The sequence below is a fragment of the Carassius gibelio genome, chromosome B8, assembly GCF_023724105.1.
Source record: "Carassius gibelio isolate Cgi1373 ecotype wild population from Czech Republic chromosome B8, carGib1.2-hapl.c, whole genome shotgun sequence".
NCBI lineage: Eukaryota > Metazoa > Chordata > Actinopteri > Cypriniformes > Cyprinidae > Carassius > Carassius gibelio.
This window is the reverse complement of record NC_068403.1, coordinates 3,560,831-3,579,020: the sequence shown is the minus strand read 5'-3', so window position 1 is coordinate 3,579,020 and position 18,190 is coordinate 3,560,831. Positions and strand designations below refer to the sequence as shown.

The window sequence follows — 18,190 nt, the reverse complement described above, 5'->3', positions numbered from 1 at the left end:
GAATGTGTTGTCTTGCACAAGGGCACAAGGAGCACAAGGAGCACAAGGAGCAGTGTTAATTAATAGGGGCACACAATGTAATTTTTCCCAAATGAAAAGTTATAGTCTCTCTCTCAGAAAAAGCTAAATAAGATGTTACCGCTGCCTGGTCGCTGATCACTTTTCCCCGCTCGCGAGATTCCTCCTCAAACGTGTTCTGCTTGGACTCCAGCAGTTCCTTTTCAGCCAAATCAGCCTTCATTTGAGTCTCTAAAACCTACAAAACACAAGCACTGGGTTATTACACCTGACAAACGAACAGAAAGCACCTTTAAAACGAAGCCTTTAAAGGTTTCATCTAAATCCAAAGACACACACAGAGCCAGGATCTTTTATTCAGTAGCTATAAAATTAATAAGGAGCACTAAAGTATATCAGTCCTGTCACTGTGTAAACTCAACCATAACCGCTCTGTTGAACATCACTCATATTTGTCACAAGCAGAAGCATGTGTGTGTGTGTGTTTGTGTGTGCGTGGTTTGACCTTGATCTTGTCTTCATAAAGCTTTTTCTTCTGTTCCAGGTGTGTTTCCATACGCTGCGCTGTTGCCTGTGTTTCACGCAAGTTCTCTTCGAGTTCCTGCACACAGACAACAGAGGAAGAATTTGCTATGGTATTTTTCCCAGAAGAAAAATTTTAAAGTATAAGTCTCTATTTAATCTCATTTAATTTAGGAAAAACAGTAGGTTTTTTTTATTGATAACAAATTTCCATAAAAGGTCTCCAGTAGTTATATTTTTACATTATTTATATACTTTTATAGTATTTATTAATATTTCAAACTAGCTTTTGTTTTTATATCTTCAGTTTTCCGTTTTATTTTCATTTAAGTTAATTCATAAAATAATTCTGTGCCTTTGTCATTCATATGCAATAAATTGTAAATATTTAATTTCACTTTCATTTCTTTTTATTTCGTTTTAGTTTTTCTTCTTTTTTCATATAATATTTACATTTTAATTTAAATTAGTTTATTTTTCATTTAATATTTATATTTAATTTAAGCTTTAAATCAATTAATGAAAACAGTTTTTAATAGTTTTAATTAACCTGTTAGTTAGTTAACTACCATATATATATATATATATTTTTTTTTTATTATTGCATTATATGTGATTAAACAGTAAAGTACAGTCAAATGTTTTTAAGTACAAACCATAACTTTTACTGTGAAAAACAGTAAGTTATTAGTTTATCATTTTTAGTTATTAGTTTATTTACAGCATATAGCGTATTTCAATAATTTAGTTTTTCCTAATTTTTGTAATCCGTAATGTATTTTATTTTGTTTTAGTACTTTGTTATGCGCTTTTGTAATTTTTATTGTATTTCAACTTATATTTCAGTTTTAGTAATTTTTGTACTTTTGTACAACTCTTTTAAAGTTTATTTATATAGCAGATTTAAGACACAATGGTAATTCAAAGTGCTTTACATAAAAATGTATCAAATGAAAAAAATAAAAAATTGTTGATGTGAAAAAATTTAAATGCATTAAAACAAATGCATCAAATACAGTGCAATCATTCAGACTTAGCACGGTGCTCATTTAGTAAATGCACAGATAAACAGTTGTTTTGAGTCTAGATTTAAATCGAATGTATTAACAGTTTTACTAGTTTTATTTTCAATTACAACTCTGGTCTCCAGATGAACTCAAAATGTGCCATTTAATTTTTAAACACTTGTAAATCGTGACTAATTCATAAAAATCAGCAATGCACGGTATAAATCATCCAGCTAAAAACACATCATCATTGTGACACTCATGATCGCGCCAAAGACTGAGATGATCCACTGCAATCTGTCACTTCTGGAGCCGTGACAGGGCCAGAGAGCATGCTGGGAGCTGAGGAAGAGAAGCCCTGACACTGCCAGGCTAAGCAGGTTGGAGAAAACCTAATAAAATGCATGTATTTAATGCAAGCGTGAGGGTTTAATGAGGTACCGCATGTGACTAAGAAGTGATACACATCTTAAATAGCTTTACTGCGTGCATGTGGACGTTTCTGGAGCACAGCAATCACATTTCATCAAGTGAATAACTCCAGTGTTTAGCTGTTTGCTTGTGTGTGTGTTTAGGATACAGTTTGTGTGAATCAGGCTTATACCATGATTTTGTCGGCCATCTGTTGGATCTGCTGCGACTTGGTCTGAATGTCTTCTTTGAGTTTAGTTTCTCTCCGTTCCACCATCTCCAGCCTCTTCACCTGGTTCTCCAGGGTTTTCTTCCCATCCTGTTTCATCCCAAAAAAGGAAAAAACTAATTTAGATGATGCTCTCATGCAAACTTACACTGATCAGGTAGAAATAGCCCCGGCACAGTATTTCTATTAATAAATCAGATTTTATAAGTAAGATTGCGTTTTGTCTAAACTGTAAACGATGAGCTGAGATGGTCTACAACCCACAAAAATTTATGGTCATATTTGTATACTGTACTTAGTACTTTTGTCTTGTTTTGCAGCATAAGTGTCTAAACATTAAATCAAGATATATATACCTGAGATGCAAAATTAGTTAAGATATCAAGTCTTGTTTCTTTAAAAATGTATCAAAGTTTATGTTTAAAACAAGAAAAATATCTGCTAATGGCGTAAAAAACATAAAATGAATTCAGAGGGAAAACAAGGATATTTTTACCCATTGCATAATGTTCTTGTTTAACTTTTTCAGAAAAAAAATTACCATGCAAAAATATTCTTAGTATTTTTGTCTTGTTTTTCAGTACAAATATCTAAATATTCCTAAAAAAAAAAAAAAAAAAAAAAAAAAATACCTGCAAAAAAAATGTTATTTGTGTTTTTGTCTTGTTTTCCAATATGTCGAAGTATTTTTTAATCAAAATAATTTTACTTTAGAGGCAATTTGTTAATTAAAAAGAAACTAAAACTTGTTTCCTGAAACAAAACAAAATTAAATGAGTTTGTGCTTAAAACAAGAAAAAATATTTGCCAATGGGGTAAGAAAAATCAAATCAATTCAAAGAATATTATTATTACCCACTAACATATGTTCCTTATGCATTTAAGCAATTTCTTATCCCATTTTTTTATCCAATATCTATAGTATTTATTTCCCGGTAGAAATATCTAATCATTCTTTAATCAAGATTAATTTATTTGAAATTAAAAATGTAAAATTAAAACCTGATTTAGGAATATTTTGATATTTGTGTCCCTGGAGCACAAAAGCAGTCTTGAGTCTCTGGGGTATATTTGTAGCAATAGACAACAATACATTGTATGGGTCAAAATTATACATTTTTCTTTTAACCCAAAAAACATTATGATATTAAGTAAAGATCATGTTCCATGAAGATATTTTGTAAATTTCCTACCGTAAATATATCAAAACTTAATTTTTTTATTACTAATATGCATTACTAAGAACTTCATTTGAACAACTTTTCGAAACAATTAACACTTAAGACTGGTTTTGTGGTCCAGGGTCACAAATGTACTTGAAAACAAGACAAAAAAACAAAGAAAATAATTTTCTGCAGTTGTTTAAATGAAAGAATCACATCAGAATAGTCATCAACAATGAACCAATCAGCTGTGAGCTTGAGGTTAAATGTCAGCAAAAGTGGATTGTAATAGGTTAATTAATTATGATTTAATTTATTTCGATTTGCAGTTACATTCATGCATTTGGCAGATGCTTTTATCCCAAGCGAGTAACCCTCCATTCAATGTCTATATTTTTTCGAATCACTTCGTGATCTACTGTTTGAACAACAGAACTGGTTTCCTGCTTATTCTTTGTGTAATGACAATAAAGTGAAATCTGAGTCATTTTGAATTCTTTCAGGCATTCAGTGATAAGTGTCTGGAGAAGCAGTGCATCACCTCAGTCTCTCGCAGGCGTCTGCGCAGGCTGTCGGTCGAGTCCTCTCTGGTCTGCAGACGCTCCAGATCTCGCTCCAGACGCTCTTTAGCCTGCCGGACGTTCTGCAGGAGTTCAGTGGCTTCTGTGCTCGCCTTCACAGCCTGAGAGAGACGGAAACAGCGCTGTCAAAAATCCACAGGAAAAGACTAACACTGCTACAGTATAAAGCTGTCAGTTGGTTTGGAAATGACCTTACCTTAGACTGGTGCATTGTGTGTAATTATGAAGTAAAATACAGTCAGATTTAAGGTTTTTGGAAGTAAAAAACTATTAATTACCATATCAATTACAGTGCAAGCAGTAAAAGGACTATTGCACGATTTTATATTAAAAAAAAGACTTAGAAAAGTAGAAAAAACTAAAACACTGCAAAAAAATGTTATTTAGATTTTTGTTTTGTCTCGTTTTCAGCCAAAATTTCTACAAAAATCTTAAATCAAGAAGGATTTTCTAGACAAGTAAAAAATATTGTCTTTTTTTCAGTAAAAAATAAAATGTGCGAATGGAGTATGCAAAAAAAATAAATATAAAAAATGCACCTAATTTGGGCTAAATTTGTCTATAAAATCCTTAAGTTTTTATATATTTTGGCTGCCTACAAGACAAAAAACTATGTAATAAAAGCATTTTTGCAATTTTAAATATAATCTAAATATCTTTGTTTTGAGTACTTTTTTTTTTTTTTACTAAAATAAATAAATAAATTTAATACATTTTTTAAAATTTAACACATTTTATAAATAAACAAATATATATAAAGTGTGATGTATTATTACATTTTAATGTCATAAGCAGATTTTATTGATTACAATTTGCTTTATATATGATAACATTACATACTGAAATATATAAGTTGTAAAATATAAATATAGACATCAATATTTCATTTTGTAATATAGAAACATTGTTTTTATTTGTATTTGACTGAATTTCTGGCAACTAAAGCTACCAGTTTTATACCGCAATTTTAACAAGATAACTTTATGTAGTTATCTTTATTTATGTAGTTTCTTACAGAATACAGATTGTTTCAAAGCAGCTTTACTCAAATAAACAGGGAAATAAAAGTGTTAATTTTATAAAATGCATCAGTTATGACACAAACTTATATTTCAGCAGTAATTCAGCTCTAAAAAATAGTCAAGTGTTGTTATTCAATTCAATAACAGTGTTCATGTTGCAAAGTCATTATCAATATCAGCTCAAAAACAGCATCATTGTAGTTAAATCAGTAAAATTACTCATGTTTCAGTTCTTCGGGAAGGGATGATTTTTAAAGAAATGTGCACGGTACCTTGGCAAGCTTCTCCTGGAGTTCTTCAGTCTTCACTTGTTGCTCTGCATTGGTCTGAGACATTTACAAATAAAGAAGCTTACAGTAAATGCAAAAATGCACTTAAAAACAGCATGAATGCATGCTCCAGAATGGTTAGCGCTGGTCAATTAGCATGGCATTTCGGCTCATTTATCATGAAGGTATTTTTGGTTAAGCGAGTTATGAAGTCTAGCAACCAAATCTGGTTTTCTCGACAGCGAATGGAGGTCAATAGTGATTAAATTACCTTCTGCAATTTGGTCAGAAGTTCTTCCATCTCAGCTTTGCCTTGTTCTTTGGCCTGCAGAATCAAAACATTGAATGGTATCTCCTCTAGCGTGCATCAGCAGGACGTTTCCTGCTTTAAACATGAACAAACCTTCTGAATCTTCTGCTGGTATTCCACAGCCTTCCTCTTGAGCTCCTCGCTGGTCTGACGAGACTCTTTCAGCTCGGATTCGTACAGGTCACTGCGGCGGCGAGCGGCCGACAGGTTCTCCTCCAGCTGACGAATAGACACACGCATTTCCTCCAGCTGAGCGTGGTACTCCTGCAGGGACAGAAGTGGTTAACATTTCACTTTAGTTACTGAGGGACATGTCTTCTGTGTGCATGTCTATAAAGAACAGAAACACGGTCAACATGGTTCATTATTTAGCTCATATGAAAGTAGTAGATGCTTTTATTTATATTAAAATCTTAAAGTCCGACTAAAGAAAAAAAGCTTTGTTGAGCATCATATTTGATACACATGGCTTTCACGGCTTGTATAGTGTCATGTGATAAAAAATAAACATATCAGTTATATTCAGATTCCCAATCTGATCAAAAATATGCAATTTGGTGAAGATACTGATATTTTTATGACCAAAAAGTATATTACTCTGATGCCTTTAAGTGAAGTAACTCAATGAGATTTTTTTAAATTGTATAAAAGACTAACATAAATTTCATATAAATATCAGTCATGCACTCTATATCTCCAATAATGTGTCTTAGTAAGATGATATCTAAATGCTCAGTTTTATGATCAAAACATAATGCAGTGATGATTGAGAGATGAACAAATAAACCATTTGATGCATTTGAACATTATTTTTCTATAAAAAAATAAAAAAACATCTGTTAAAAAATCAAGTAAACCTACATCAGTCCAGTAAGAGTAGATCTTGAAATATTACTAACAATATAAGAGTTATTATGTTCACTTAAAAAAGACAGTTGAAAGTTTACATTTTTTTCTATTATACTAAAAAGGCCTTGTTAAAAAAAAAAAAAAAAAAAAAAAACTAAATTAAACTATGATTCAGATGACAAAAAGTATGTCGTAGATAATGTGCAATAGGTTTTACAGCAAAGATTTGACAATTTGGATAATTGAAATGCATTTATAAGGTTATTTTAGTTTAATATTCCTGCATTCGACACGGCAAACCATTAAAAGCTTAAAGGAATCCGATCGAGCTCATGCATCCCATTTTAAATGCAGCACTAAGCAAACAGCCATGTGCAAAATGGCAGAATCAAATAAAATAGGAGAATCAGAAGACCTTTGTGAGAGAACATGAGGCAGAGAAGATGAAATCAGTCTGAGTAATATAGAGAGAGACCAGCACATGAAAACTAGAGCGGAGAAGTGGATACATAAGTGTGTTGAGTGGGTGAAAGGCCATCGAGTGGGCGGATGGAGGGACTTTGCCAGTCTGTGTCCAAATCGGCCCTCGTCGTTTCATCAGCCATTAGCTACAGGTCACAAATTGCATCCACACCACAATCGCCTAACGAGAAGTCTCACAGCGTTTAGCGATTAAACAATAGCCCAGGCTATGCTAAAGGGGAAAAGGAAATCCAGCATGACAGGCATAGAAGATTGAATCAGTAACTGTCTGTGTTCATTAAATGTTGTTGTAAAGCATGTTGGACATGCTCCTGTGGAATTTGGGTAGTTTGCACCCATAGAGACCAAGCATTGAAGTAACATTCCCCTGAAAATAAAAAAAGGTTCTGAAAACGTTCTCGCACTCAGATCAACAAAGATGTAGAAAAGTGTTTCTTCCTCGGATTTGGATAAATGTAGCATTGCATCACTTGCTCACCAATGGATGCTTTAGAGTGAATGGGTGCCGTCAGAATGAGAGTCAAAACAGCTGATAAAAACATCCACACCGCTCCAGTACAACAATTAGTGCCTTGTGAAATGAAAAGCTGTGTTTGTAAGGAACAAATCCATCATTAAGACATATTTAACGTCAAACAATTGCTGAATCAGGAGAGAAATATGCACAGATCGTTTTTTAGCTGAAAGCAATGGTTTGAAGTTGAAGAGATCTTAAAGAAAAATGTAGCTTTTCACTTCACGAGATGTTAACTGTTGGACTGGAGTGATGTTGGTTATTGTGATGTTTTTATCAGCTGTTTGGACTCTCATTCTGACGGCACCCATTCACTGCAGAGGATCAATTGATGAACAAGTAATGCAATGCTTAACTTCTCCAAATCTATACAGATAAAGAAACAAATTAATGTCGGATAGCCTGAAAATAAGGACATTTTCAGCAAATTTTCATTTCTGGGTGAACTACTTCAGTATTATTGTTGTCCCGTATATTATGCAGTAGCCAGTAGACTTGAGACCATGCTATATTGTGAAAAGTGCTGAGGAAAGACAAGTATGGAAGAGCATGTTTGTGCTTTTTGCTTTACAGAACCATAATAAGATTTATAATTCTGCACCAGAAACGACAGAAAAGTATTTTGTAAAATTGCCTTCCAAATGAAAAAAAGAAAAAGCAGCTCAAAGTGAGTCAACACATCTTCATCTGTCACTCCTCTATGCTAATGTGATTGCTCAATTATCAATAGTGAGCTAATTGCTCTCCTTCACAAATAACGTCAACCGTGACAATGACATTTTGCCAGAAAGTGTCTGGAATTACAGCATCTAAGCACTAAAGGAATCCCAAATGCAACATGAATCCATCAGAAAGAAAACCATAAATGAGACCACTTGAATTCATCAATTATTTCTCCTACTGTAAATGCCAATAAGATTAAATGAAAAGTCAACTGATGTTTTTGCTTAAATCTAATGTTTTCAGATTTTTGTCATTTCAGCAATTCAGAAATACAGCACTTTATACAATATATCAATATCAGGCATTGAAAAACCCATATTGATCAAACACTACATAATATAAAATGCACATACACTTTAACAATAGATCTTAAAAATGCCTTAAAATCTGATATTAATGTCCATTTATTTTTAAGAGAAATGAAAATTAAGATAATTGGTTCAGATAAATACAACTTAATTCATGACTACAAACTAAACGCAGTAAATAAACAAAAAATTTTGTCTTTTAAAACAACATTCCCATTATACAAAGCAACTTTCAAATGAGAGAGTCCACTAAAAGCCCAAAAGCTAAAAGCGAAAGCACAAACCAGATCTGTCAGTTGCTAAAACTTCCATCTGAACCTGGAAATCACCCTTTAAAAGCAGCTCTGATTCCCCGCTGAGCTTAACAAACTTCATATATTCATGAAACTAAACAAGACTTTTCTGTGCCACTTTTAAAAGCATAAGAGAACCCAGCAACTACAGTAATTTTCCCCTAGGGATTTGAAAACAAAACCTTTAGTAAAGTCCAAGTCATTCACCAAAACCTGCTCTAAGATGAAACACATTTATTTAGATTTTTTTTTGCACCCTCAGATTCCAGACTCAACAAATATTGTCCAATCGTAATAAACCATACATCAATGGAAAGCTTATTAATTCTGCTTTCAGATGATGTATAAATCTTGAATTGTATAAAAAAAACTGAACACTTAAGACTTTTGTGTTTTGTGGTCCATGGTCACATTTTATGAAGCCCTTCCCTCAGAAATAAGCGATGGGCTCTGATTGGTTAGCTAGCCCAGTGTGTTGTGATTGGCTAAACCGCATGTCTAAATGTCCCGCCCCTCACCCCAGCGACATGTGCTCCAAAACAACAGCATCGTTAAAATCGCTTATCAATTTGAGCCGGATTGAGAAACAGAGGATATTATCGAAGAGGACCATACAGAACCTGTGCCAGCTTTTAATAGGCCTGTTTTTTGTTCGTTTTTGTCTCATATTTTAAGATACGCTGTTATTTTAAATGCTTCTGTTTATGTAAGCTTTTATTATACATTTTTATCCTGATTAAAGCTTTAACACAGTACCACAACTGCAAATGCATCCATGTATAATGCGTTGATAGTTATGTGAAAATAAGTGTATAATTGTGATTTATTGTAAAAAACAAACATTTTCTATTAAATATGAACTTGTTTTTTTATTGCATTCAAACACTTCAGAATAACATGAAAACATTTTGTAAACAGTAACTTATTAATAATAATATTAATTTTCTCAACAGAAACAGAGCAAAGGTAAGGCAGTTTTCGATTAATATTGAGACTATCATTACATTATATATATATAATGATTATTAAAAAACAAAAACCAAAAAAAAACATTGGTTACCACCAACGCATTTATGTAGAATACATGATAAAGGTATTCAGTCGTAATGTTGAGTAACTATTAATAAATTAATGCAAAAATATTAGAAATTTTGTTTTTAATTTGCTTTAATGGATTAAACTTTCTAAAGGTATAACAATGAAGAAATAAGTATTATAATGTATTATACCTGTGGTTACAATTATTTATGAGATCATGCAATGCATTATAAGGTGCATTACAAAGTATAATTAATATATTAAAACTATATTTATAATGCATTTTATATAAGGGCATTAAGTAAAGTGTAATCACATAAATATTTATGCAATGTAAAATCTAAATATTTACTTCTAACGCTACATTTTGTAATGTCTCTTCTCATCTAACACAAAAATGATCTTTTGATGTGAATAAATAACAGAACATCATGTACTTTTATTTTTTTTTTTTTTTTTTCACTTGACAGCTGCCCTAAAATGTATGTTTGTGTGTGTGTGTGTGTGTGTGTGTGTGTACTTGTTAATGCTACATTGTGGGGACCAAATGTCCCCAAAAGGATAGTAAAACCTGAATTTTTGACATTGTGGGGACTGACCTGTGGTCCTCATGAGGTAAAAATTATAAAAAATAGTAAATGGTGTTTATCTGAAAGTGTAACATTAGAGTTAGGGGATAGAAAATATCTTTGGTCAGTATAATAGTAATAGAAATGTATGGAAACGTGTGTGTGTGTATACAGTACATACATATAAGCCTATAAAGTATATATATAATAAGATTCTTTAAAAATAATTAGATATCTTATCGATTTTCCTTGTTAAGTTCATAAATATTCATAAACATAATGAAACACATGCACAAAGACAATTTGACTCTTTGCAGCAGAGTTTGAAAGCATCAACTAGCAGCAAAGTTCAGTGAAATGAAACTGAAATTGTATCAAACCGATCAGTTTGATCAAATCTGTAGGATAAATGAAAAGTTTACACTTCATTTAAAGTCTGATTGCTGCTAATTTGAGACCTTTGCCGGTTTGTCACGACATCATTTCCACCGCATCTGCAACATCCTTCCCTGCGAGGTACCGTTTCTGTCTCCATGGCAACCGCAGTGCGATGGAGCCTGGCTCCGGGGGAGACGTGCAAGAAGTGGCAGAAAGCAGGCTGTTTTTCCAATACATTCCTACCTTCACATCTCATTCTCCAGTCGTACGTTCTCCATCACTTTACTCATGGCTGTAAGTGGCCATCGCTATTTCAGATAGTGTTTCAGAAGCTGAGATGGACAGAGATCATTTGTGCTCATACTGTGGTCTCTATCAGCAGGGCTCTTATTAGCAGACGCCTGTGAAGCTCTAGGGGAATAATCTGAGAAATCTGTGAAATGCTCACTCGGACCCCCCAGTGCTAAACAAAGACACTTGTCACAAGATGCTCCAGTATATTACCATACTTTAATGAGCACAATGCAACCTCTGGTTATGTCAGACAGAGGTACAAATACCACAAATAATAATAATAATAATGAAATTTTTTGCTTTGAAAACATTTTGTGTTTGTAATGTGGTTTGCGTAATTAGAAAACAGTTCCGCAAAATTATAAAACGGATTTGGAGAAATGTAGCATTGCATCACTTGTTTATCAATGGATGCTCTGCAGTGAATGGGTGCCGTCAGAATGAGAGTCCAAATAGCTGATAAAAACACAATAATCCACACCACCTCAGTCCATTAATTAACGTCTTTGTGAAATGAAAAGCTGTGTGCAGATTTCTCTCCTGATTCAGACCAGATGACTTTTACACTGGATTATTATGGATTATGGACTCTTATTTTGGCCAGGAGCAACAGTTTTAACCTGATAAATGTCACCCCGTCCCGTATACGGGACGCCTACGTTGACTATACTATATTGCAATCAAATCTAATCTAATCTTGACAAACTATATATCGTTGGAAAGGTCTAAGACTCCCAAATATATATTTTACCAATATGTTTTGTTAATCTTTATGTAGGAAAAGTAATAGATGAATTTATGGCAAGAGTGCACCCTCAGAAATCTACATTACAAAAGGAGTTTTGACCTTTGTTTAAAAAAAAGACTTCCTCGTTGCCTTTTTCTCTATCACATTTTAGAAATCATCAGAAGTTATATATCACTTGAAAACATAAAATCTCAAAATTCATCCTTTAAAACCCATTTTAAAATCAGACATTGCATTACCATGTAAATGGCACATCAAAATCATGTTATAAAATGTTTTCAGTCATGAATTATAAAAATTTAGGTTTGTATCATGCACAGTCATGTCTATCTTCAAAAACGTGAGTGACATTTAACAGGTTAAACAAGTAAAAAATATCTTAATGCTGGATTTGTTTCTTAGAGTTTCATAAGACATTAAGTGATGGACTCGGGTGTTGTGGATTACTTGTGTATTATTGTGATGTTTTTATCAGATGTTTGGACTCTCATTCTGACGGCACCCATCCACTGCAGAGCATCCATTGGTGAGCAATGCTACATTTCTCCAAATCTGATGAAGAAACAAACTCATCTACATCTTTGATGGCTTGAGGGTGAGAAAATTTTTAGCAAATATTCATTTTTGTGTGAACTATTACCTTAAAAGTGCATATTCTCCAAAAACAAGTCGGTAACACTTTACAATGACAGGCTTACGAGTCTGATATCCAGAGAATGTATGAATTTAAATGTCACAATGCAATCTAAGTCACTTTTGATAAAAGCATCTGCAAATTGCATAAATGTTAATGTCTTAATGTCTAAATACAGATTTAGGAACGTCTTTTTGCAGTTTATAGAGCTCTCCGCTCACTTGAATAATATACATTTTAAAAACGCTACAGAAATTCAGACCTGTTCTTTGATTTCCTGCAGTTTGTTGCTCTGCTCGCGTATGTCGTGCAAGAGCTGCAGAGCTTTATCATCCTCCTGCGACACCTCCATGCGGGCCTGCTCCAAACTGCGCTTCAAACTCTGAAATACACACAGAACAAACAGAAAGTTTCACAAATCAACCCGTGCAATTCAGATCAAGCCACATTTCCACATGGAGACAGTAAACCCACGCTGCATTCGGTGATATAGGTGGCCAAGTCTTGTTCTAAGATGGTTCTTTGGGTTTCTGAAGCCTTGAGCTCCACGTCCTTCTGCTGCAGAACTGACTCCAGGTCTGACATCTTACGCTGCACTTTTGAAATCTCCTGCTCCATCTTTCAAAACAAGAAGGGAAATAGACATGGCCATACATATGAGGGATTGAATAATCCATAAAATAACATAGGACTTGTCAACTGTACCTTTACAAATGATTGTCTGCACTTCCTCTAAGCTTCAGCGCTGAAGGTCTTGTTCTTTGTGTGCTTGTAAGCTGATAGACCAGGTCTGAATCAACGTCTCCTTTCTAGAAAAACGAAAAACATGAAACCACATTTAAATTTTTATTATACCAAAACAAAAGGACTTCAACTACTGTTGTTAATAGAGAAAGTTAAAATTCTGATCATCCACAAAGCTAGCAAAAAAAAAAAAAAAAATGCTCCATTTCAGCTCTAATTAAGCCAAGAGATATGCAAATTGATTAAACATTGCAACGCAGATCTCAGAAAACTAAGAAGCTTCAACAATATGAGTGCAAACAACAAATAATTAGTCACTGCAACTGCAATTACAAAACGGCACATGATTTGATTCCCAAAGGGAAAAAAATCTGCATTAAGATGTATTTATTACCCAACTCGATCTGAATAAAAGCTGTCAAATCTGTGTGATTTATGGTCCTGCTTCAACACAGTCAGATTATATCAAATTTTTAGCATCCTCTAAGTCCCAATTGCTTAGAGAAGTCTACAAGCTGCACTTTTTATTCAGTAAGGATGCATTAAATTGATTGACAGTAAAGGCATTTATAGTCAATGTTACAAAAGATTTCTATTTCAAATAAATGCTGTTGTTTTGAACTTTCTATTCATCAAAGAATCTTAAAAAGTAAAACATATATCACTTTTCCCACCAAAAAAAAAACAAACAAAAAAACAAAACAAAAAAAAAACCTTGACGCAAAGAGTTTTTAACATTGATATTTATTAGAAATGTTTCTCGAGCAGAAAACCAGTATATCAGAATTATTTCTGAAGGATCATGTGACACTGTAGACTTGAGTAATGATGCTGAAAAATCAGCTTTGATCACATTTGAAATATATTCAAATAGAAAACACTTATTTGAAATTGTGAGAATATTTCACAATATTACAGTATTTTGCTGTATTTTTTATTCAATAATTGCAGCCTTGGTGACCAGAAGAGATTTCCGAAAACATTTTTGAGCTGTAGTTTATGCAGCACATGCTCTCTCCCGTGAAAAAAACCCAAATACTGTTGACATCATCTTGCACTCAGAGGACCATACAGTTTTTGTAAAATCAAATTCTCTCAAGTCTTTTGAACAAGAATTTATCGTGAATCCTTCCTGCATTTTGCTTTCCGAATCCCACAGAAGCAAGTATTTTCTGCGCGTACAAGCTCAGCACAGAGCGTATAGTGCAGTCTATTTTTAGCAAGCCCAATCATATTAGATATGCACAGACTGTTTCTAACTGCCACTCTCTACTTGGCATCCTTAGAGATGGAGGGAAAAAATGAACGACAGAAGAAAAGAGCTCCTAATAAAAGCACAAGCATCTCTACTCCTCCATATAATTCCTTCTCTCTCTCCGGCTTTTTCTTTCAGTAGCCTGAGGCTTTACAATTCAGCATTAGGGGGTTTATAGATTACAAAACACACATAAACACAACCCAAAAGATGCTTATGGAATCGCTTTCTGAACCCAAAGCAGCGGCATGAACTCATAAACGTGCAGCCTTCAGGAACACACACTAAACACGTGACTACAGGCACATCATGCAAGTGGTTAATTCTCACTGATGTTAATTATGAGATGATGAGATAATTTCGAAACTTGCAAACTGCTTTTAAATTAAGTTAAAAAAAATGATAATATGTATGATTTTAACTATTATCTTCATTTGTTGTGTATCAGTTTGAAATTATATATGATATTTAGTGCATTTTTCTTGAGCACTACAGCAAACTGCATCCGATCCACCATAAAACATAAAACAGGTTACATCACCACAACATGCAAATGGTCATGCAAAAAATATGATGAAGCCAGCTGGATGCATAATTTAGTCAGTGGAAAATCAACACCGTGTTTCAAGACGAGGCATGATTTAATTATTCTGGTCTCTCGGCTAATACTGATCTCTGGGAAGGGGGAATAAGAGAAATTCAGCTGTAGAGAAATGGGAAACAAACAAGAAACTCTGACCAAAGGGGATGAGAATCACAACACTTCTCAAACCAGAATTTATTAAAAGTTATGACACATTGACATGCCGAAGGCCTGAATGAATATGAAATCACTGATCATCTAACATCTTGGAGCATTAATGTTAACAAGAACTTGTGACGATTGACAGATAAGGTATAACTGATATATGTTTAATACAATACAAAATAAAGGTGCTTCAAAAGGTTCTTCACAGCGATGCCATTCAGGCAAAGGTTCTTTAAAGAACCATCTCTTTCTTACCTTTTCTATAATCTGAAGAACTTTCTTTCGCCACAAATAATCTTTTGTGAAACAGAAATGTTCTTCAGATGTTAAAGTTTCTTTATGGCATTGTTTAGCACCTTTATTTTGATTGAGAGTGATATATATATATATATATGAATGAGAAAATATATGTATACACACACAAATATATATATAAAAACATAAAAAATAAAATAACTGAAATAAATAAAATAAATAAATATAAAATAAATATTCAATAGATAAAATAAAATGAAAAATTAAATTAATAAAAAATTAAATGCAGCAAAATAAAATGAGCAAAATAAAATAAACACATTAAAATAATAAACAATAAAATAAATTTTAATTAAAGCTGTAAATAAAATAACCAAAAGAAATAAGTAAAATTAACAAAATAAAATGAATAATTAAAATAATAATAATAATAATAAAAAATGAGACATGCACAAACAAACAGTCCTAAATCTAAACATGGATGACTGATATGATAGATATTATCCACTTTAATTATACAGCACTGTCAAGATCCAGAAGATAATTTATAGATAGACAGAAGGGTCTTTTGCAGCAATCTCATGAATGCACAAACAGATGCATGCATCAGGTGTTGAGGTCATGCACCGAGTTCATTCACAGTAACACTTTCTGTGCGTAAAGATAAAAATAACACTCTGTTTGTCCTGCTTTTCTCTATAACCTTAGAATAGAAGCCACCTGAGCTGCAGTCACGACCACACAATCCCTTTACCTGATCAGCACTTATGTGTGAGTGCTCGCGTCAATAACATCATTATTTCTCAAATATAATATTCAGTTATCAGTGTGTGTGTGGGATCGTGTTTGAGAGCGGATGAAAAGCTCCCGAGGATTACTGAGCGTGTGCATCACGACACACCACAGGCTGCTGCTGCATGAAATCATCTCCCTGTCAAACTTACACACACTTTCAGACAGCTCTGCATTAAAGTTAATGAGGATCACTGCACATCCTTAATGCAATTCAAATACTGTATCAATAATTCCAGAATCGTGCCATACTGATCTCTGCATGCTGAGCCGGTTTTTCATAGTTTTTGTCTAATAGAGACGACCATAAAAAAACACAAATAATGACTGGTCGACAAAGCTTATTTAGGAGTCTTTGCTGGTTTAGGATTATGAGAGCAATTAAAACCAAAAATCTGCAGATATTAAATGAAGTGACTAACTATAGTAATATTAGCAGGTTTAGCAAGGTTCGACTCCCAAATCTTTTGTCTATTCGCTTCGGCATGTGTTCTGAAACAGAGCCAATTCAGTGTGAGATTCAAACAGTTTAAGTGGCTTAATAACAGCTTGAGCGACAGAAAGACACGATTCTCCTGAATCTCCAACAGCAGGATTAGAGGACTTCACGTCAGTGAAAACAGAATGAGGTAAACACAGGAAGTGATGCGGTATATGGGCGTGTCTGAGCGCAACTTTTTTGTCAAGTAACAAAAAAAAAAAAAAAGATCGTCACTTGAAGATTTCTTTTGGGTGGGTAACATAAAAACATCCATATGAGTCTTCAGTAGCTGTGCATGGAGAGAGCAGGAAGAAAGAGAGGAAAGTGCTGTTTCCATAGAAATAAGTCTATTCTGTCACCTTGTTGCTACTCTTTTCCTCATACATTTCTATTTCACTTCACCCACACACTGTATTTTTCTCCCTGAACAGTCTACAGACCGGATACCTGAACTACACAGCCGGGAATCAATAAATATTTGATTTTGCTGAAAAAAATATGAGTGGTGCAAAATTCTGTCACGATGCCAGGCTGGTTGCTGGGGCATTGCAATGCAGTTGCTAGGGTCAAAAGACCCCATGCTCTTGATTTCTCACCTGTTTTCTGATGAAAATGGTGCATCTGATCACTTAATGAGGTAACAGCATGCAGTGCACATGCTTGACTTTAATACTCTTAATGGAATCACTACAGAATGAGTTGGTTGAGTTATACAGGGATTACTAATGACCAGCGCAGTGGTGATGTTCTGTACAGAGCTGGTGTCATGACACGCATTGAGAGTTCACACGCTGACAGTTTTGGCACCACTAGTCTCAACTCTTTCTCTGCACCCATCTGAGACACCACCTGGATGTATTCTCAGCTTTTATATGATCACTAATGACAATATGCAACAAGGAGTCGCACATTAATAACCGCTCACAGCAAAACAATGAAATACACATCCACAAAAAAGCACTGGATTGCATTAAATCTCTTTCTGTGGTCCAGTAAACAACATTAATAAACTCATGTATTGTCAGTGATACTCACCCTAAAGGAGACCGGCTTGAGCTGCTGTTCTGCTTTGGATCCACTTTACAGAGGGCAGGTCCGCACGAGGGAAGCCCAAGAGTGTCGAGTCGTCCTGGGAAGCCATGAGCTGAAGAACAGGCATCTGTGGCTGGAGGTTTCTGGAGAAGTCATCCTCAGAGTTGTTGTGCAGGAGAGACGGATCAGAAATACTTGAGTGGGAAGAGAGAGGAGCACTGAGACGAGGAGAGAAGCGATCTGTATCCTAGAGAAGACAGTGAATCGTGCACAACCTTCTCTCTCTCTCTCTCTCTCTCTCTCCACTGCAGAAGCTCTCTATAATCACAGTAATACAAGCAGACTGGCTCTCTGTTGCAACTCAGCGCTCTCTCTCTCTCTCTCACTCAGAATTGACATTTATCTTTTCTCCCCGCATCTGATTCCAATTAAGACATTTTGTACCTCGCTGATTATCCATGTCTTTATTTCTATATCATATATTCAGAGAATCGACCTGTATCTATCTAGATATCACACT

General features: G+C 34.1%; 1 protein-coding gene across 5 annotated transcripts in view; it reads right to left on the bottom strand.

The window, feature by feature from the left end:
• The window catches only part of LOC127962977 (citron Rho-interacting kinase), a 76,961-nt gene extending 58,997 nt beyond the window's left edge, over window positions 1-17,964 (bottom strand). For 4 of the 5 annotated variants that reach the window (XM_052562608.1, XM_052562606.1, XM_052562607.1 and 1 more), the window contains exons 1-11: window positions 17,674-17,963; window positions 13,069-13,172; window positions 12,838-12,981; window positions 12,626-12,745; window positions 5,626-5,796; window positions 5,494-5,547; window positions 5,226-5,279; window positions 3,892-4,032; window positions 2,152-2,277; window positions 524-619; window positions 140-256 (exon numbers count right to left, since the gene is read on the bottom strand). In XM_052562608.1, coding sequence (XP_052418568.1) covers window positions 140-256; window positions 524-619; window positions 2,152-2,277; window positions 3,892-4,032; window positions 5,226-5,279; window positions 5,494-5,547; window positions 5,626-5,796; window positions 12,626-12,745; window positions 12,838-12,981 — 1,023 coding nt within the window. In that variant the 5' untranslated portion in view covers window positions 13,069-13,172; window positions 17,674-17,963. Of the gene's footprint in view, window positions 1-139; window positions 257-523; window positions 620-2,151; window positions 2,278-3,891; window positions 4,033-5,225; window positions 5,280-5,493; window positions 5,548-5,625; window positions 5,797-12,625; window positions 12,746-12,837; window positions 12,982-13,068; window positions 13,173-17,673 lie in introns of all 5 variants that reach the window. The other variant, XM_052562605.1, reaches the window with a different exon arrangement.
• Window positions 17,965-18,190: the final 226 nt, after the last annotated feature.